Below are 21,805 nucleotides of genomic sequence, written 5' to 3'. Positions count from 1 at the left end.
ATTAAACATAATAACTCTAAATGGGTTGAGCTACACTATGGACAGTGTTTCCAGAATGCAGTAGCTAGCTAGCTGATTGGAGCCAATCACAATTTTTGCATCAAAGTCTGTGATTGGTTGGTTTTGTGGCACATTTATAAAGGTGAACTGAGTGAGAGGGGCTGTTGTGTATATGGATAATAGCAAACACTGAAATACATTTCTTGCATGCAGCAATAAATTTTGTTCGCTCAAATTAAGCTTTTATTCACTCAAAATATTTCTTCCTCAAAATGTAACATTTGCACTTGCAAAAATTATTTATGTGCGCTCACAATAGAGGCACAAAATAACGCCATACCAGTCAGAAGTTCTCACCTGAAAACAGTCATAACGAGCTATGTATCTAACTGGTAGTAAGGAAGGGACTGATGGAGGCTGCGGGTAGAGGTGGTGGGGGGAGGTGGACCTCGATGAGCAGTGTGAGAACCAAGCTCACGTCAAGGAGTGAAAATTTCAACTAACAGTGGAAATGTGATATTTGACTGCATACAGTTTTATCATGTTTATTGTGTTTACACCTGTTTCATAAACGGTGTTGGTGGCGGGTAGGATTAAAGAGGAGGAGAAAAAGTCGATCCTTGTATTTTCACGCTGGACACTGGAGGGTGGAGTAGGTGGTGCAGCTGCTTCCACTGCAGACACATCATGTGAGCAGCTTCCTCCTCTGCCTCAGCCCGCTTTCAGCTGCGCGGTCGTCACAGCGCAGGCGCAGTGACTCAGGCGCGTGGCTGAGAGACCTCCTCGGTGCTCGCCGCGCTCGTCAGAGGCTCAGCTGATGGCGCAGAGATGATGGCCGCATGGATCCTCCTGAGCTGTGCTTGGGCACAGGGCATGCGCGCGGAGGACTTCGCGATGGAGGAGCTGGCCACGGAGAAGGAGGCGGAGGAGAGCCACCGGCAGGACAGCTTTAACATGCTGACCTTCATCCTGCTGCTCACCCTCACCATCCTCACCATCTGGCTCTTCAAGCACCGGCGGGTCCGCTTCCTGCACGAGACCGGGCTGGCGATGATCTACGGTGAGCCTCGCCTTTACGCTTAACGGCACGCTCGCGCACGCCGACACCGCACTCTTTGCGTGAGACGTGAGACGCGGCCGTTATTTTTAAGACAGTGCAGAGCCGCCGACGCGCGTGCGCGTTTCACATCGAGCTGCCGGTTCGGTGTCAGCGCGCTCCTGTGCGCGCACCTCTCTGACTGAGCAGAGATCAGCCGAGCAGCTGCTTCAAGAGTCCAAGTGACACCAGCCGGCAGTCACATCACACTCATCACAGACACACACACACACACACACACACACACACACACACACACACACACACACACACACACACACACCACTTATAACAACCCTGTTATAACCTTGCTGGCGGTAGAATACTGTGTGTGTGTGCGTGTGCGTGCGTGTGTCTGTTTGTGGGCTGATTCGGAGCCTCAGCCCAGCCTGGTTCTTCTGCTGAGGCTGCCCTGCCTCAGCAAACATGGAGAATGATGACATGAACAAAGATCATCAGATAATGTGCGAATGTCTCTGATCACCTGCAGTGATTAGTCAGAAGGCCTGCTGGTGTGACACATCTGCACGGTCCCAGTGATGGAGGCCGTCCGTCCAGCGTGTCACTCATTAACCACACATGTCCTCCGAAGAAGGCAGACTTTGATTTGTTTGGACCTAAAGCTCCAAGGCAAACATGGCTCTGGTGATTTTCCAAGTGTGGTGTCTGTGCTGCACAGGGTCAAAAACAGGAAACAGGCACTGCGCTCACAGCTGACGTTTGCTTCTTTAACACCGTTTCATGTTTCATTACTACTTATACATGCACACCTCATGTACTAATATCTGTCAGCCATACTCTGCAGTTAATTGAGTGACGTTTAACTTCCGGTTAGGCGAACAAGTTCACACAGGAACCTCAGACCATTTAAAGGGTGCTGGAGGAAGCAGGTGGCCCCCGATTTAAAGTTATTGTGGGCTGAACTGACGCTGTATTTACTGTAACCTCACAGGAGATGTGTTATTGGTCAGAAGATGTAATTAACATGGTCCAGAGGTGCAGTTCAGGGACTCTGGTTAGCTGAGGTGAAGCCGAGCAGACAGCTACAGTTAACTGTGTTGCCATCCACCTGTCAGAGAGACTTTTACACAAAAACACACCCTGAGTAGCCTTGATTATGTAATGTTATCCATTATTCTTCTACTCATTCTAAGGTCTGGTTAAGGACATCTTGTTCAGAATTTCTGACCTAGAGACTCATTCTAACCATTATCAGTGTGTGTAAGCATGCTGCAAAATATCTCTCTGCACTCAACATGCACCTGCAATATTTCAAATCCAGACAATAACGCGGAATGAAGCTCTCAGCCTTTAAAATACGGAGCGCCAACTCGTTTATGAGCACATTTGCATAGTGTATAAATAAAATGAATAAAACAGCTTTATTTAATGATTAACATAAAAAGTCAAACATTTTCAACACTAACAATGGTCAGAGAGGCCACGCCCCTAAAACACAAACTTGGGTTACCTACCTAGTTTATCAAGGTCAAGATGAACTTTATTATCTCCAAGGGGCGTTTGCTTTGTAGCCACCTGCATAAATAACACACATAACACATACACCCAAAACACAAACCACATAACACAATCTAAAAAATTAACAGTGGTAGGAACAAGTGAACCACGAGGCAAAGAACCTCCACCCTGAAGCCAGTGAGACAGTCGGTGTTCCAGTCTGCTGGTACTGATCCCCTATGGTTGGACAGAAGCTTAAAGAAGCCCTGAGTGCTTTAACATGAGCATCTATGGGAACTCCTCCACCCTCCAGCACTCCAACATAAGTACATAAATCTGAAAAACAGAGCCGATCCCAGATCACTTTACACTGCAGTGTATAAATAAAACTGAAGGGTTGTTGTTGAGTCCACCGGTTAAACCTGTGATAGTGTAAGAAATGCTGCTGCAGCTTCATGTTGTTGACGATGAGACGCAGCCTCAGACGTTTGTCCTGATTTTACTTCCTGCTGAAAATCCGGGAACAGAAAAAGTGAAACAGCAAGTGGTTTAATTCTATATGTGTGTGTATGTGTGTCTGTGTGTGTGACTGTGTGTGTGTGTGTGTGTGCGTGCGTCTGTGTGTTTTTGTGTGTGTGTCTGCATGTATTTGTGTGTGTGTCTGCAGGTGTGTGTGGGTGTCAGTGTGTGTCTACATGTGTGTGTTTGTGTGTCTGCATGTGTGTGTGTGTGTTTGTGTGTGTGTGTGTCTGTTTGTGTGTGTGTGTGTGTGTGTGTGTGTGTGTGTTCTTCAACCTCCTAAGACCCAAACTCTTCCCCGGCATGCATTTTTAATTTCTCTTTGATATTTGGTCATATTGGGGCCCGATGAATGTAAAAACAAAGAATTACCAGATTTTTTTTTTTTTACCTTAATTTTGTTTTGAAGAAAAATAGGAACATATGAGGATATTCGTTTAAAATTTTGATAGAACAGTAGCAATATAATGTCCTTGTAAGTGGATATCAGGCTCTTGTGGAGCAAAGTTGAGTATTTTGGTCTAAATAACCCAAAATGTGATGTCCGCATATGTGGACGCCAGGTCCTAGGAGGTTAAAGTGGCCCCTTTGCTTCCTGGACATGTATCTATGAAAACAGACTGATGGAAAATCAGGTCCAGTAGTCTGTGACTGAGACCAGAAACAGAGACACGAGGTCCCCACTAACCTTTCGGTATTTCTGTTTGTTTCTCTCAGGTTTACTGGTTGGCGTGATTCTGCGTTATGGCATCCCAGCCAACAGCTATCACAACAAGACGCCAGCAAGCTGCTCGCTGAGGGAGGGACCCACCAGCACACTGCTGCTGAATGTCAGCGGGAAGTTCTTTGAGTACACGCTGAAAGGAGAGATCAACTCCCGCGAGATACACAACGTGGAGCAGAACGACATGCTGCGAAAGGTGAGGAAGGCAAGGAAGTACGCTGGCATCGCTCACATCCGCCTGGCAACTTCAAACTTTGTGTCTTTTCCAGGTGACCTTTGACCCCGAGGTCTTCTTCAACATTTTGCTGCCTCCCATCATTTTCCATGCGGGCTACAGTCTGAAGAAGGTAAGAGTCACCTGCTGTGTGTGGACGGGTGGGGCTGTGCGTGTGAGCAGAGGAACGGCGATGCTCTGACTGCTTCACCTGTCTCCATGTTTACATTTAAAGCATAGCAGGTGATGCTTTCACAGCAAGGTCACATCTAACCTGATAACATAACGCACTCATGAACGATATCAAGGTTACGCCAGAATAAATAGGCGGAGCCACACAGACATCCACCAGCAGCTCAGGTGCTCCAGTCTGACCAATAACACTCCAGGGTGGGTCGCTAGGAGGCAAGTCTGATGAAAAATATCAGCCAATGAAATTGGAGTGAACCTGGCCATCTTTCCTGATCACCTAACCGACTTTTCCAAAAATCTTTCATGAACCCAGAAGAACCTGCAGGTAAACACACCTGCCTTCATCTGTACTGTGGTGCTGCTTATGTGTGCTGTGCAGCTGAAGAGTATGTGAGCAGCATTTTGTGCTTTTCTTGTGAAATTGTTTTTCATGCTGGATCTGCTGATTCAGCAGGAAACAGGAAACAGGAAGTAAGAAGAGCATTTTTGTCTGGCGTTGCTGTTTGGTTGATGTGTGAGTAAGGAGGGTTGGATGCAAACAGAACTGAGCGCCGACCTGTACAGGCTCATGTCCTTTAGAAACCTGACTCAGCACTTAGAGAGCTGAGCGCGCTCCGTGCGGCAGCCAGCCGCAGAGGCCTCTGATTGGCTGCCTGGCTGGGTGAGTGTGAGGAAGAACCACATATCTTCTTCTCTTTCTTCTTCTTGCTTCTTCCAGAGACACTTCTTCAGGAACCTGGGCTCCATCATCACCTACGCCTTCCTGGGCACCGCCGTCTCCTGTTTCGTCATTGGGTGAGTAAGAGCCAGGTGTGACATCATCTTCGGTTTGCTGCTGCGTGACTGACGTGTCATACCTGTTCCCTCCGCAGGAACCTGATGTACGGCGTGGTCAAGCTGATGCAGGCAGTGGGTCAGCTGACGGGGAAGTTTTACTACACTGACTGCCTTTTCTTTGGCGCCATCATCTCTGCCACGGACCCAGGCATGACCACGAGCACGGGAAGGAGGACGGCGTGCATGAGTGTGAACGCGAGCAAGGTTTTCAGTGTTTTCTTTGTGTCTCCGCAGTGACGGTGCTGGCCATCTTTAACGAGCTGCACGCTGACGGGGATCTGTACGCGCTGCTTTTCGGCGAGAGCGTCATGAACGACGCCGTAGCCATTGTGCTGTCCTCGTGAGTTCATGCCTCGCTTTTCCAGCTGTGGTTTCTAGTGACCACCTGTGGGGGCTGCAGGCAGTGCTCTGGCTCCCCCTGCTGGGAGATCACAAGTCACCTTTGACTCGTGTTTTTGTGTTTCAGGTCCATCGTGGCGTACCAGCCGGCCGGCGCCAACACGCACCAGTTTGATGCTTCGGCTTTTTTCAAGTCTGTGGGGGTTTTCATTGGCATTTTCAGCGGCTCCTTCGTGATGGGCGCGGCCACGGGAGTGGTCACCGCTCTCATATCCTTTCAGAGAAGTCAGCGCCCACCACACGACCCCCCTCACCCCCACCCTCCGCCCAAGTACAGCAGATATTCACATAAACCTGAAAAACACACGTGAACTCCTTTAAAAGCTGAACCCAGGTGAGCGTCCAGTCCTGGTCCCTGTATCCAGCTGTGATCTATCAGCAGTTTAATATCTGTGTAAACTTTCGGCCTCACATCAGCAGTTGGAACAGATGTGAGCTCAGGTGAGAGCAATTGAACAGTCCTTTTTCCAGCTGTGATTTTTCTGGGTCAGATTATTTTCTAATAGTCAGATTTTAGCTCCCTGAGTGGAGGTCGTGGTTGTGAGGTGGACAAACATCTGTATAATAATCTGTATTGTAATTGTATTGTAATAATTGTAATGTATAATAACACTGATCACACAAATTTAGGTCCTGAGAGAGAGGTCCTGAAGCAGGTTGTGAGGATGAGTGGGTGGGTTTTAAAGGTGGATGCTGAGAACCTTTGACGTAGAGGTAAAGACGTACGTGTCTTCAGTAAATATTGTAAGCTTACTATACAGGACAGATCATCTGACTGCGGGGGTGGGGCTACGTTCACATTTGCCAACTGGTGTCTCAGTCCTGTGTTTACGCTCTTTGACCGGAACCTTACGTCACCAAGTTCACCAAGCTGCACTGCTTCCCGCTGCTGGAGACGGCCCTCTTCTTCCTCATGTCCTGGAGCACCTTCCTCCTCGCCGAGGCTTGCGGCTTCACAGGTGAGCTGACCTGTCACAAACATCAGCCTTGCCATTTGACCATCACCGGGCGACTCGCTTCACATGCAGCACTTCGTCCTGTTCACAGATTTACACTGTTCCGTTCCGCCCCACGCTTATCATCAGAATACATCATAAAAGGTTATTCATAGAGCGCTTATACAGGAAACAGTCAGCTGTAAGGATGTGTTACAGGCACACTGTCAAATCAGATCCAAACAGCACCATCCACTGCTAACAAGCTAGGAAACGTCACCTGAAAATGTAGAAGAACATTTTACAAAAATCAAAACTGCTCCATTTATTTCCATCCAAGAAAAAAAGAAATCTGCATCAACACAATAGATATTCAGCTGTCATCCATTGACTGTCTGCGATGGCTGTGGGGGACACAACCTGCACAGGTGTGAGTGAGAATTTCTGCTTTATCCATGCTTTACGTTCACTGCACCTCAGAAAGATTACACACCTGCTTAAAGCATCCTCACAGATTTTGTGTTACGCCCCCCCACACACACACACACACACACAGATGTGGTCAGGAGTCAGAATGGATTCAGATATTCAAAATAATCTGATGGCTGAGGTGGGAGGACAGTGGTGCAGTGGTTAGCACTGTTGCCTCACAGCAAGAACGTTCTAGCTTGGACTCCACAGCCACTACTATGTGGGCGGGGCCTTTCTGTCTGCATGTTCTCTCCGGTTATGCCAACTTCCTGCCACAGTCCAAACATGCCGTCAGTGGGGTTTTAACTGGTGATTCTAAATTGCCCACAGGTGTGAGTGTTTGTCTGTCTCAGGCTAGGCCAGGTGTCCCCCCTCCCCCCTCTGGGATAAGAGGAAGAGGATGGATGGCTGAAATTTGGCATTGTGTATTTCAGCTGGCTGTGTGTGTGTGTATGTGTGTGTGTACGTTGTCCTGCAGGCGTTGTGGCCGTGCTGTTTTGTGGCATCACGCAGGCTCACTACACCTACAACAACCTCTCTGAAGAGTCCACAAAGCGCACCAAGCAGGTATGTGAACATGTGACCCCACCCCCGCGCATGCCCCCCCAGCCATCTGGCACCTGGGCCAGATGGTGCCTGCCCGATGAGCCGGCTGTGACCTTAATTTCCCCCCCTGACTGCTCAGTTCCATGTGGGGGGGGTTGGTCTGAGGGACAGGATGAGATTAGCAGGAACACAGTTTGGATCTGTACATGGCACTGCCATTGAAAAAGGGGCGGTGTCACGGAGCAGCAGGAAGTTTACTGCCTCTCAGACAGAGTCATTTTAGGGAACAAACGGCGCACACGCCCCTGGATCCCTCCCAGGAGGCCTGGTTCAATATACATTTCTGTTTTTAACCTTTAAACTTGAACACAGTTTTTATTCTGTGTTTGTCTGCGTCAGCTGACTAAAGCTGGAATCACGTCCTTTATATTTTTATTTTCTCACACTTAGTTTGGATAGAGGACAGTATAGTTCCGTTTTTATTGTTATTTTACTTAAATAAAGTTTTATCACACCAGTAATAACCCTGAAGTGGGCAACAAGATAAAATTCATACACAGAAGTGATAAACTGTTAAATCGTCTCACTAACACTACAAATGTAATATTAGAAGTTTCTTCAGATAAGCAGCTGAACTGAGATTAACTAAACATTTCTCAGTTGGTCTCCAGTTACTGCAAAGAGTGGATCATTATAGCAATTCATCATTAAATGCAACATTATCTGTTCTGCTAACCTAAAGGCATGATGGGGCTCATCCTGTTTACTGTGTAACCACATTCACATATTTTATGATTCTAAATGATGATGAATATTTTTAAACTGCAGCTTTTTGAGGTTCTTCATTTCCTGGCTGAGAACTTCATCTTCTCCTACATGGGCTTGGCTCTATTCACCTTCCAGAATCACATTTTCAGCCCCGTCTTCATCATTGGAGCCTTCGTATCCTTTCTGAGCTTCTCTCATTGTCAGAGTAGTACCTGCAGCGCTGAGAAAGCTACCTGCTGCACCCTCATTTCCTCTTTTTTCACATATTGGTCACGCTTGTGTGTTTCAGATCATCCAACTAATGTTAATATTAGACAAAGACAACTGGGGCAGTTTTTAAAAGATGATTTCAATTTTCAAGGGAAAAAGGGTTATGTAAACCTACCTGCCTCTGTAATCCTTTCCAGACTGATAGAGGTCAGTGACTTTGTTTCTCAGCTGTTTCTTTACATCTTTTAGCCTGCTTCACTTTGTCAGACAACTTCTATTTTGTGATTCAGCAGCTTTGACAGTGATCAGGCCTGGGTGTGGCAGTGACACTGAACAGATCTCAGATCTTTGTCTAGTATTAAAGTTTATTTGATCATCTGAAACATGTACGTGAAACACTAAGAAACCAGGCAGGGCAGTAGATGGAGCTCAGTACGCTCTAGTCTGATTTGTCCCTTTTGATATTTTTGTGTGTGACCTCACATATACCACAAACATCCTTTCTTTCCAGCATTAAAACTTCTTAACCCGGGCCGTCAGATTGCCATTTTCATCGGAAGAGCTCTGAATATCTACCCGCTCTCCTTTCTTCTCAACCTCGGTCGAAGGCACAAGATCAAAGGAAACTTCCAGCACATGATGATGTTTGCAGGTATGAGGAGCGCTTCCTGTCTCTGTAGTTCTAGCTCATCGTGTCGGGCTGGGTGGTGTCAGGATCTCTTTCTGCAGGTTTGCGTGGGGCGATGGCGTTCGCCTTGGCCATACGCGACACAGCTACGTACGCCCGTCAGATGATGTTCACCACTACGCTGCTCATCGTCTTCTTCACCGTGTGGGTGTTTGGAGGTGGAACCACACCCATGCTGTCCTGGCTGCATATCAGGTTAGAAAATCAAAGTGCTGCACTGCCTTCACGCCTGTGAATAATAACAGAAATTTTTAAATATTCGAAGAAAAGAAAAGGCATGACCTGACCTGCTGAGGTCACCTGAAGCAAGGTGTGAGTGGTGGTTGAAACACCTGGGAAGAATCTCAGAGTGGACTGTGACAGTCGGTGTCATAGGCCACCACTTTTGGTCAATGATGACCATTTACAGTGGTCTGTGTCCTCTGTCCAAAAACATTGATGTCTTCGGCGAGTGGCCTTTGACCTTTGCAGTGCAGATGTGCAGCTGAGTGTTGTGTTGTGCCATGTGTTTGTGGAGTGGCTGTTTGGTTTCTCCTCCCTGCACTGCAGACACTTTATAGGATTACTGTGGCTCAGCCCATTGTAACACTCTGTAACTGTGTGTGTGTGAGAGAGGATGAAGTGTGTCTCTTTTCTATATGCCTAAGTTTTGTTGTTTAGCAGTGTGTTTCATTCTGTATTTTTGTTTATTTTATTTCTAAGATAAATCTGCAAAATTTCAGAGACGAGAACTAAAATCTAGGACTGTGTGTGAATTTTATACACAGGTAGAATATCTGCACATTTAATCAGGTTTTCCAAGTTTAAGGAACCATGATGTTTCCAAGTCTTTGTATGCAGTGGTGAACATCATGGCACTGATGTACATTACTGAGACCTCCGTAATTAAATTGTTGCAAATTTGACTCTATTCACACTTTTTAAATTGTGTTTTTAATGCAAGTTGTAATTAGTTGTTAGTTAGATAAGTTTTCTATTATTATACCTAAATTGTATTATTATACCGCTTCTGCATCCTATGACTACATCCTTAATGTGGTTTGTAAACATGTGAATGTGGGTGTAAAAGAGGAAATTATTAATCTGGACGTTTTTAGTGGGAGAAACTAGGCCACTGAATGAACAATAGAGTCATGCAGGCCTGAAGAAGTCACCTGGTTGATGATGAAACGTTTCTCACACTGAAAACATCCAGATGAACAGAATCGACCTGGGATTTCCTTACCTGGATGATTGAGCATGCATCAAGAAAAATTATTCATCAAGGTATTAATATTCACGTTGAAGTACTGACTGTTTGTCAGAGGTCTTAAGAGGGCTGCACAGTAGACACCGCAGCGTCCAGGAGATGGAGCCAGAGCTACTCTGCTGCTTTCCCTCCACCTCCTGCTGCTCCTCTGAAGAAGCTCAGCTTCAGGATGCGTGTGTGTGTTTACAGTTTTTCTTAATTATAATAATTTTGAAAACTGAGTGGATCCCAGTTTCTTTAGGCAGGTCAAAGCAATCAAGAAAAACTGTAACATGTGTGCTGTGTGTGTGTATTTGTGTGTACCAAAGTTTAGGTAGCTTTATGAGGCCCAAAAGTTGGAATGCCACTATACTTGTGGGGAGCAACAGCCCTTATGGGGACATTTTGAAGGCATTTTTGAGACTCAAAATGTGGTTTTAGTGACTGGGTTACAGTTAGATTATGGTTAGGTTTAGGGTTAGGCGTTTATTGTGATGGGTGGGGTTAGGGTAAGCAGCTATGGAAAGCATAATATCAGTTAGATGGCCCCACAAAGATATGAAAACACAACTGTGTGTGTGTGTATTTAATATGTGTGCTGTGTCTTAGGGCGGAGCAGGAAGTATTATGTTGGAGGTTTAGAGCACTGCCAGATTCTGCCCCTTTCACCCTGTGAACTCGTTGCTATGGTGACAGTAACCGGCCGTGCTGCTCTGTGCTCTCAGCATCCTTCTCTGCAGTGATGTGTGTGTAAATTTATGTTTTGCCTCTTGGTGGTGGGGTTAAAAACAAGCCTCAGACGGTGTTCCTCCCTCTGTGCAGATCATTAACAGTGGCACGGTGAGACCTGATGCAGTGTTGGTCCTGACGGTCTGGAAGCAGGCAGCCTATCACCGAGCGGCATGACTAATCTGTGACCACAGTGGGACAGTCAGGGTGCTGGTTTCAGCTTTTAGGAGAATGAGCATTTAAAGTCATGAAGCTGCTGCTCTGTGTTTGATGCTGAAAGTCAAGGTAAAGTTGTCAGGTGGAGAGAGGTGGAGTTTTCAATACGAAATTAGATGTTATTGGGCGAACACAAGCTGAGGATCAGAGAGAAAAACAGGAGCACAAGGAGCGGATGTGAGGCCTTTACATCACAGACTGTTAGCTTTAGGAGGAAACTTCAGGCTTAGCTTGTATTTTCAGGTTTATGAAGTCAGTCTTTGAGTAAAACATAGGGCAGCAGCTGTTCTGGTCTGATGTAGGATTAAGCAGTCCTGGCTGCTGTTGTTGCTTTCATGATGCTCCAGATGGTCTTGGCTGGTCAAAGCTCTGCAGAGCAGGTGGGCCTGTCCAGCGGCTGGACTCTTCTCCTCTGAAGCCGTACTGCTGGAATGGATGCAGTCTACAGTTTAGCATCATCCCGGTCAAACACAGCAGCCTTCCTGAAAAAAGCATTTGTATGGAGCAGATGTTGCTCTAACACCTGTTTGTACCTTTGAGCACTGATGGAGCCTTTCCAGATGTGCCAGCTGTCAGCTCCATAGGCAGTGATGTCTTACAGTTCCGCTTCAGCTGGGTTTGTAAAATTCAGACACAGGTGGAAACAAGCAGCGAATCAGGAGGCAGGAAGTCAATCCATAGCAGGCAGGGAACAAAGACAAAGGCACTAGCACGCAGACGAGAGACGCCAACATTAGAAATATGAGGAATAATATAAAAGCCCAGAAATACTTTACAACAAACTGAGCAAAACATTTAAAACTGAGACACAGAAATGTTGTAATAAAGCTCAGTCTCAACGGTTAACACCGTTGTCTCTCAGGCTGGGAGTTTCCAGTTTCCTGTTTAAATAAAGGTTTTTGGGGTGACCGTGGCTCAGGGGGTTGGGAAGTGTATCTGTACCCGGAAGGTCGCCGGTTCGATCCCCGAGCTCTCTGTCCTGGTCGTTGTGTCCTCGGGCAAGACACTTCACCCTACCGCCTACTGGTGTTGGCCAGAGGGGCCGATGGCGCGATATGGCAGCCTCGCTTCTGTCAGTCTGCCCCAGGGCAGCTGTGGCTACAACTGTAGCTTGCCTCCACCAGTGTATGAATGCGAGAGTGAATGAATAAGGGGCGATCGTGGCTCAAGAGTTGGGAGTTCGCCTTGTAATCGGAAGGTTGCCGGTTCGAGCCCCGGCTTGGACAGTCTCGGTCGTTGTGTCCTTGGGCAAGACACTTCACCCGTTGCCTACTGGTGGTGGTCAGAGGGCCCGGTGGCGCCAGTGTCTGGCAGCCTCGCCTCTGTCAGTGCGCCCCAGGGTGGCTGTGGCTACATTGTAGCTTGCCATCACCAGTGTGTGAATGGGTGGATGACAGGTTGTGTAAAGCGCTTTGGGGTCCTTAGGGACTAGAAATACAGGCCATTTACCATTTACCATGAATAGTGGCATTGTAAAGCGCTTTGGGTGCCTTGAAAAGCGCTATATAAATCCAATCCATTATTATTATTATTATTATTATTAAAGTGTGACTGCATCCAAACGTGCTCTGTGAGTGAACAAGTGACACAGAGACAGCTTATTTAAACGTGCTCTGTGCTGGAGCTTCAGGCTCCAAACCAAACCAAAATGCCGAAACATGTTGAAACTGATGCTGAAAGAAGAGGAAGTGGAAGTCAAAATAGAAACCATCAAAAACACGCTGACTGGCGTGTGAAAGCAGCTGCTGGAAGAAACGTCAGCATCTGGAAGAAGAACTTTCGGAGTCGGAAGTTGGAGCTTTCACTTCTCTGTAGCACCAGTTGGCAGGCTAGCCTGTAATAATCCTCTGAGAGCTGCGAGTGGCTTGCTTAGTCACAATTAAAATAAAATGCTGGCAAAGCAGAAATGTTCCCTGTGATCGCAGCTGAAGCTTCTGTATGGTATGGAGACCACACTGAAACGATAATGATGATTATTTTCAGGGATCAGATTTACACATTAATGTGTATGTAGCTGAGTGCAGCGTGCGCTGTGAATGCCCTGAATCTGCCTGTGTGGGTGTGAAGGCCGAGTTGTGTCGGGTGCAGGCTGACATCACGGATGACCGTGCTGCTGCGAGGTGACAGCGCTCGCCCTGAGATCAGAGCAGATGTGGATCTGTAGTTTCATGATTGTCTAATGGATGTTTGTCCCAGAGTTGGGGGCGTGACTGTCTGCGTTCCCGCAGTAATGATGTGATGAGTTCAAAGGTCAGTGCAGTCTGTGAGCACCCCAGCAGAGATAATTTGTGAATATGAAACTCGCTCCTTACAGGTATGACAGTAATGATCACAGCAATGCAGGAAGTAGGCGGAGTCTGCAGATGCTGGGACAGTGAGTGGCATTGTGTAAGTGTGGTTACGTCAAAGGAGACTCTTTCTCGCGCTCTTCACTTCTGTTTTTCGTCAACTACAGGGAAGAGAAATAGAATTATCCCCCAGAGACCGGCCTGCTTTCACTTCTGATCACAGGCGCTATGAATAACAGCTAAACAGAAAAAGAAGTATTAATTCATTTTAATAAAAAGTTAAATATTAGAGGTAGCTTGTAAATGCGTATTTACCAGAGGTCCTGTGTGATTTCACAGTGTTTTATGGAATATTACACACAATATAGTCTGAGCGCAGCAGGAAAGCAGCCTGTCACTGAAGGACCTACCCAGTGATGTCACTGTGTCGTGGAATTGTGAACTAAAACCCAGAGGAATCTGTGGACCATCAGTGATGTGATAAAAAGCAGCGTGAGCTATAAAGCACCTGTTACACTGCAAAACAGATCAAAAACCTGAGGTCAAGAACACATTACCGTCCTTTGATTGGCCGGTCAGCCTTTTTATTTATTTTCTTCAGGGGAAGCTTATTGGTTCCGAGTGAGAGTGTAGTACTGTAGTCCACTACATTAAAAGGGCGCTGTTTCACTCAGTGATATGAGCGTTAGTGTTTTTCCATCCCACACAAACATTTTTAACCCTCAGAGCTAATTTATCGTCATATGAAAGATGGGAGAGATGTTTAAAAAGGGAATATCGTTACAGTAACAACACAAATAACATCCTAAAATGTTCATGGGGCGAATGGAGCCGCTGCTCAGGTGATTTCAGGTGTTTGAACAGGAGGACCTGGGCCAACCCAGCGCCTACTGCAGAGAGGACGTCTCTCAGCTGGGAGAGGTTTAATGTTTCATCTGAAATGATGACTCTTTTTTTCTAAAAGTTTTATTGAATCTGTTTTAACCTTCTGTATCACTGCTTGGTATGGTAATATGTCTTTGAATAAAAAGGCCGGACTTAGTAACCTGGTTAAAGTGGCTGGTCGGATTTCAGAGAGATCTCAGGTCCAGCTTGTGGACTTCTATAACAGGCAGGTGTTGAGGAAGGCAACCTCTGTCATGTTGTGTTCAGATCACCCTCTCTTTAATGATTTTCAACTGCTTCCATCAGGTCGTTGGTATAAAGTGCCTGCAGTAAAGACAAACAGACATAAATTGTCTTTTGTACCTAGCGCTATTATCATGGTTATTAACACTAAACCATAAGGGTTGTTGCCATTGCACACTGCACTTTTTTTGAAGATAAAATTTAGGTCGTTACCGCTGGGCTTATTTTTGTGGGTATGTGTTGTGATTGTATGGACATACTACAAATCAATTTCCCATTGGGGACAATAAAGTTACCATTGAACCAAGCTGGATATGCAGCAAAAGGATGGATGGATATAGACAGATAATTACGCAGCACCCAGTTTGAGAAATTTAGTCATTTATTAACCGCACAGAAAAACAGCATTGTGATGATTGTTAACTATCTTTTTGTCCTTTTCTGTTTCAGAGTCGATGTTGATCCAGACCAAGACCTGCAGCCGTCTGCAGACAGCTTCCAGGTCCTGCAGGGGGTGAGCACCACTCACACATGCTTCTGTGCAGTTATTAGAGTTATTGGTTATCAGTGAGAGTTTTCCTTCCAAACCCATGAGTTTATTCACGCCTCACAATGAACTACGAATAATTATTTTCATATATAAGTGACTATGACGTAAAACCTCAGACCTTTGGAACCAGAAACATCACCAAGTATACACAGATTTTTTTTTAAAAATTGATTGATTAATAAAAATGTAATATTTTTGCTGGTTCACTGATGTGAGAAAATATTTTTACATGTGTCAGTTGTCATGGAGTCTGAGTCTGTCTCTGCAGAGATTACCAATAAGTATGATTATTCATGATATTTAACTCACATTCTGTTTGTATTTTTTTTTTAAAAAGCCCGCTCATTCAGCCTGGCTGAGTGAATTAAAAGGTGAAGCATTTTATCTTGATAGGCTGTTCTTCCCGTGAGTATAAAGCTGTGTTATCTGTGTGTGTTTGTCCAGGACGGGCCTCAGGCTGAAGGACAAAGTAAAACCAAGCAGGAGAGCGCATGGCTCTTCAGACTGTGGTACACGTTCGATCACAAGTATCCTTTCAGAGCTCTGTGGTCTCATCCAGGATGGTTCTGTCCTGTGTCCAAAGAATCGCCTCGGTTAACAAGCCCATAAAATATGTTCCCCTGCTTGCTAACAGGCTGCAGTAAAGGTGTTTAGCTCCTCGTGCACTTGGTCCCTCCCTGCTTCTCCCCTCTGCTGAGCGACGGTTTCCCCGGTGACTGACTGTGTTTTCCAGTTAACCCCCGCAGTGGCTTTGTCTATGAGACAAATGGGCAGCCTGCCCCTCCCTGCAGCGTCCACAGCGGCCTTTTCCCAGAGTGTGACAAAAGTGACAAAAACCTAAAAGTTTTATGTTCAACTGGTTTAAACCTGTTAGTCACTGGAGATTACCCTAACCTTAAACTATCAGGTTTATACATTTTTTTATTGGAGTCAGGGTCATCACAGCTGACACAGGTGTTAGAGCTTAACACTCGCTGTTAGGGTTAAAAGCCCCATTACTTCAGTTTTAAGATCTCCTTTAAGTGTAGTAAAGGTGCCTCACAGTGTGGACTAGCATAAATATCATTGATGAGCTAAAGTCGCCATAACCACTGATACATCCTAGTTTTCTCCAACATATGGACAGAAGTATTGATAAGCAGAATGGTTGGATGAATGGGTGGATGGATGAATAGGTGGATGGATGGATTGACAGGTGGGTGGATCATTACCATTTAAAGTGTTTAAGACTCAGTCAGCTGCTTGTCCTTAATAAACCTTCAGTTACCTGAAGCCCATTCTGACCCACAGTGGCCCGCCTCTCACCTCCACCCTACCCAGCTACTGCGGGCCGCTGGCGAGCTGTCTGACCACCCCCCGGGCGTACGAGGTGAGTGTCCACGTGCACACTAAGACAGCAAACTCAGTGAGCAGTGAGTCTGTATGAAGTGTAGAACACCTCTGAGGGTGATGCAGAGAGCCTTCTAACATAAAAAACTGAAGGAAAACTTGATTTCATAACCAAGATCAAGCTCAAGTTCAGTGGTGGGCATGCCAGTTCTGGCGTTCTATGGCAAATGTCCGTCAGGTCCACGGTGCCGTGCAGTGAGTGCACTAGAAGGCACCGTGAACCTGACTGACATATGCCACCCCCATGAAGCTTGTGTTTGATTGGTTCATCAGAGACGTGGTGTGACCAGCTGGAGGTCTTTTTGTAGCTATTCCAGTGCTCGCCCTCTTCCTCCGTGTACAGAGGAGCAGATACTGGTCTATTGATGGGTTAAGGCCTTCTACGGCCCTGTCCAGCTCTCCTCCATGTTCTTGAGACTGTGCTGGGAGACGCTGCAAACCTGCTGGCAGTGGCACGTATTAATGTGCCACGCTGGAGGAGTTGAATGACCTCTGCAGCCTGTGTAGGGTCCAGGTGTTACCTCATGCTACGAGCAGTTACACTGACCCTAGCCAAATGCAAGACTAGTGAAAAACAGTCATAAAAGACGGGGAGGGGGAATTGAAAACCATTCCTGGTTTGGGGTTGTTGCCCCTCTATTGCACCCCCCTCTGATATATCCAGGAATTTAACTGACTTGATGCTGCACTCTGATTAAAAAGCACTCCCTTAATTTGTTAAGTGTATTAAAAGAATTCTACAAATAAATAATTATAAATAAATAATAATAATAAAGTACATGACGATGCCACCATTATTTTCATCTGTTCACGGACCATTCTAGCATCTCTGTCGCTTCTTTTTATTTACAGTTTGAGTGTCTGCCTTTTTTTTGGTTGAGTCAGCACATTTCCCAAAAACAAACCGCAAAACGATCAGCAGACATATATACCCCCCAGCTCACACTGTTATATTCACTACACAGTAACTTACACTGTGAATATTTCTGGACTACATTTATTTATTAAACTGATTCAGTGTTTTTAGCCCTGAAGATAACAGATCTCTGCTGGATTCATGAAGTTGAAATGCTGGAAAAATCATCTAGACTTGTTCAAAAACCCACTATTTTGTTCTTCCAGGACCTTTCAGGACCTGTAACTTTGTAAATATTTACAGCATGATATTACAGAAAAATCAGCTGATTGTGGTGTTGTGTGTGTTCGTTTCAGCGCAGAAAAACTTCTTTAGGAGATGTTTTTCCACAGGAAGTGATTTCCGAGCCGTTCTGGGACACAGTGAGTGGTTAGGAGTCATTTTCTCTCGTTCTTTGTGCTCAGTGGGGAGCCGGCTCCTCAAGAAGGCTTCCTGTGAATACTGAAGCTCTCAGAGCCTGCCAGCCAGCACACAAAGAGCCGAGGCCTTCAGCGGCAGAGTAACTGGACGGTGGAAAAGCCTTTTGGCATTCAGCGAGCACAAAGGGCCTTTTCAGCTCCGCCTCAATGATGAGCACTGTAATGAAAGATATTTCAGCCACACAAGCAACCATTGAAGGCGCGGTCACACTTGGATGGACTCTGGCAAACTCCTCTTTTCATTTTCTGAGAGATTCCTGCTCAAAGAGGAGTTCAGCCCTCAGAGCTGGCTCGCATTCAGAGATCTGAACTGTAATTTGACTGTTTCTCGTTTCATTTATTTATCTGAATGTGCCTCCTATCCCGAGTCTGCTCACAGAAACGCTTCCCCTCCCAGTTTGTTGCTGCTGTTTGCCAGCGAGCGGCTGGCTGCCAGGCTCATGTAATCAGGCCCATCCAGGATTCTGTGTGGGCACAGGAGATTAAATAAAGCTCCCCGTCTGCTTTCTCCTCCGCTTATAAATTTTATAAAACACAGAGGGGAACGAAACACGTGAAATGCGATTGCTCAAAATGTAATTCAGAACAGCAGATGTCTCACAGTCTGTAAAGGAGCTAAATGCAGTGAAAGCATCAATGCGCCGCTAACCCTAACCCTCCTGACGAACACTTTCATTTCAAAAGTGGCTCACAAATACGTAGTTCACATATTGCTCGTGTTCACAGAGGAAGTCAACAGGAAGTGCGGTGGCTTAGTTTCACAACTAAAAAGATAAAGCTTTGCTCGGTTCGCCATGATTGCTGCTGCAGAGAAAGTGTTATGTAATTCTCTTGGATCCCTCTGTGAGAGTAATCCCCGCACTGACCCCCCGAGTTAACTCATCCCGTCCTCCCTGGGGGACCCCTGGCCAAATATTGATCCGCCAATCAGTTCAGACCCGGACTCGAGCGCCGTGCAGCGTGTGATTTGGAGCTTTAGATGCTCACAGGAAGCTGACCCAAATGTTTCAGCGATATCACTGAGCTCATTGATGTTTCACAGAGAAATCCTGTTTTCACGACTCTGTGTGCGTCTCAGACCTTTGAAAATTCATATCACTGAAGTACCTGAAAACTGTCACAAAGACGAATTACCAACAAAATTCACTCAAATAAAAACATACGTGTAGTTTCAGTTCTCCGGCCTGGAAAGTCTGAGAAGCAGGGGCAGATGTGTGATTTCTCTCCGATTAGAGGCAGCTCAGAGAAGCAGGGCGACAGTTGGAGGTTAATCCAGCCTAAATCTGCCCCTCCCCCGTGTAGATCCACTGTGTCCTCTGTGAGCCCTTGCACTCATGTCAGCGTGCTCGTGTGGTCATGCGCGTTTTTGCCACATGCGTCCCACATCTGTTCTCGTGTGGTCCCATTCTTCCCCTTCATGTTCTGCTTTGGCTTTGTTTTCAGAACCATGAGCAGCTGAGAGACCCGGACTCTGACCTGATCCGTGGCGACGCAGACTTGACCTTCACTTTCGGGGACACCGCCATCACCGCCAACGGGGCGTCTGGCAGTGGAGCGGACGCTGCCGGGGGGTCGGGCTGGAGCGCGAATGGGAAAAGGAGCGGCAGCACATCAGAGGAGGCGCTGGAGCGTGAGCTGGACTCCCGCGAGCAGGAGCTGCTGAGCCGAGGGACGCGCCTCGTCTTCCCCATCGAGGACCATATCTGACCCCACCCGTCCCCGCCACCCGCACCCACCCCCCAACCACCTCATCCTCAGCTTTCTCCACATCCAGGAGGGCGGTCCTGCAGAGTGACTCTGAACTTCCTTTGGGATCACAACACCTCAGCTGGACAAAGTCTCTCTGACTCATTCTGTCATGTGACCCTGTCATGTAGACGGGCATCGCTGCACTCGCCTATGTCTGAATACTCCTCTTCCTCCTTGCTCCACACAGTGTCCGGGTGTCTGCTCTGGACGAATACGCAGTTAAAGAACTTTGTATTTCATTATGTCTCCAAAGGAAATGCTGATTTTTCAAAACAGACATGCAGTGTGCAGTCGGACTGCGGAGCTTCAACTTTTGGACGAGGATCAGAAGCAGCGCCGCAGCTGAGAAATGCTTTCACTGATGATACGCATGCAAAGATGGATGATTCTCCCAACATCCAGCAGGCTCTCGGTGACCTCTGGATGGATCCCCAGTGAGCAGGAGGTGTTGAGAGGCTTTACTGACTGCAAAGAGCGGGCACCTCCCATCGTAACTGCTCCTTAATGCTGCAGAGCTCCCTCCTCTATGTTCTCCTCCCTCTCTTTCCCCATGCACGTTTGGCAAAGCTGACTCATCCTCGGCAGTCAGCCGAAGAGAGCGGGCGGAGCTCGGTCACTCAGGCTTGTGCACAGAGATGATTTTAGAAGCAGATCTCACAGAGCGACCCTCTGCAGGCTCAAACGTGACCCCGGCGAGCAGCACACACCTGCGTCAGCTGTGTGTGCAGGTAAACAGGCGTGTGTGCGTCTGCTATGTAGCCTCCATACTCACTCGAAACACACGGTTCACTTATTATTTTTCCCTCTGGACTCATTGTCAGGAGTGACATCACACTTTTGTTTTAGAAACGTGCTGCTGTGCATAATTTCTATAAAGTTCACTCTGTGTGTTTGTGTATGTGTGTGTCTGAGCAGAGAATCAGATGGCCCCGCTGTTGTTGCTGCGCTGGTGTGTGCATGCGCAGGAGCAGGTGTGAAAAGCACGGCTCCCAGCTTAGCACGAGGCTTTCAGATGCACAGCAGGAAACGAGTGTGCTTCTGTAAGCCGAGCTCTGCAGGGAGGGTCACTGACGCTGGTGTGAGACTGTGTAGGTGAGCTCATGGGGGAGCCATGTTCCCTCTGTCATGTGAAAGGTAGCGCACTAAACTGTGAGCGTGCTGCTCTGCACGAGTCCTAAAGGCAGTTGGCATGTTCGGCGCACTCTCTGCGAGGACGTGGGAAGCAAGCAAGACCGTCTCTGACCTTCCCGTGCAGGAGTACGTGAGAAATGTGATGCGTAGCCTAACTGTCAATGTATGCAACTGTTGTGTTTAGTAGCAGCTCTGCAGCCCGTCTGCATCCACTGTGGTCTGCATGTCAGCATGTCAATAAAATCTTAAGTTCTCACCCAGTGCTGCCGCATTTTGTGGTGTTTACAAATCCACTCGCACTCCGTGTTTGTTGCTGTGTGTGTGTCAGCAGATTGGGAGGCAGGAGATTGGTGTATTTTTGAACACGCAGATATTTTCAGGCATTCAAAATAAAAATTCGGTCAGGGAAATGAAAAAGGTGTAAACACTATCTGATATGTGATGTTATTAAAACACAGCTGACCTGTTTTCACGATGCTCTCAAAAAAAAAAGAAAAAAAGAAAAAAAAAAGATTCACTTCCTTTGAGATCAAAGTGTAAAGTCTGATGACCTGTCCAGTTTATGAGTTGAATATTTCACGAGATCATATTGAGTCCTGTTGTATTATTAACCCGAGTGCATCAGAGTGATGCAGCTTATTCTGAGTTGCGGTAATCAAGCAGGACGTTCATGTTGGAACACCCACATATCACACAGACCGCCTGCACTTATGTTGTAATCGTGGCAGTAAAATAACAAAATAATTTGAATCTTTCAGGATTGATTTGGATCTTCTCAGTAATGTGAAGCTCACGTGCTAACAGAGCTAATCCCTTCTCTCCGGCTTCAGTACCTTGTGCTACTGTGATACACCGAATATTCCAGTCCTTATATGCTCATTTCATGCTTCTGTTTGTGATGGGCATTCAATCAGGAAGCCCTCAAACTGGGAGGAGCTAAATGAGCTTGCTTCAGAGAGTGACCTGAGGCCTGGGATCAGATAAAGAAGGATTATTTTGTGAGTT

The 21,805-nt window shown here is 46.6% G+C and overlaps 1 protein-coding gene across 1 annotated transcript; it reads left to right on the top strand.

Moving 5' to 3' along the window:
* The first annotated feature begins 603 nt into the window (after window positions 1–603).
* slc9a7 (solute carrier family 9 member 7) lies at window positions 604–21,060 on the top strand. Its single transcript, XM_080297137.1, has 16 exons — window positions 604–1,060; window positions 3,791–3,993; window positions 4,067–4,144; window positions 4,922–4,998; window positions 5,076–5,188; window positions 5,275–5,380; window positions 5,507–5,643; window positions 6,288–6,398; window positions 7,324–7,412; window positions 8,220–8,333; window positions 8,910–9,021; window positions 9,099–9,252; window positions 15,097–15,160; window positions 15,641–15,723; window positions 16,460–16,565; window positions 19,364–21,060. The coding sequence occupies exons 1-16, from the start codon at window positions 829–831 to the stop codon at window positions 19,625–19,627; spliced, it is 2,043 nt and encodes a 680-aa protein (XP_080153263.1). The 5' UTR covers window positions 604–828; the 3' UTR covers window positions 19,628–21,060.
* The last annotated feature ends 745 nt before the right edge of the window (window positions 21,061–21,805 follow it).

The sequence above is a fragment of the Astatotilapia calliptera genome, chromosome 23 (genome assembly GCF_964374335.1).
Source record: "Astatotilapia calliptera chromosome 23, fAstCal68.1, whole genome shotgun sequence".
NCBI classification, from domain to species: Eukaryota; Metazoa; Chordata; class Actinopteri; order Cichliformes; family Cichlidae; genus Astatotilapia; species Astatotilapia calliptera.
This window is presented reverse-complemented; position numbering and strand designations above follow the sequence as displayed.

Coding starts and splice junctions, on each gene's coding strand:
- slc9a7 (XM_080297137.1), top strand. CDS start 829: ATGATGGCCGCATGGATCCTCCTGAGCTGTGCTTGGGCACAGGGCATG. Junction 5,189..5,274: donor CATCTCTGCCACGGACCCAG/GCATGACCACGA, acceptor GTGTCTCCGCAG/TGACGGTGCTGGCCATCTTT. Junction 9,022..9,098: donor GCACATGATGATGTTTGCAG/GTATGAGGAGCG, acceptor CTCTTTCTGCAG/GTTTGCGTGGGGCGATGGCG.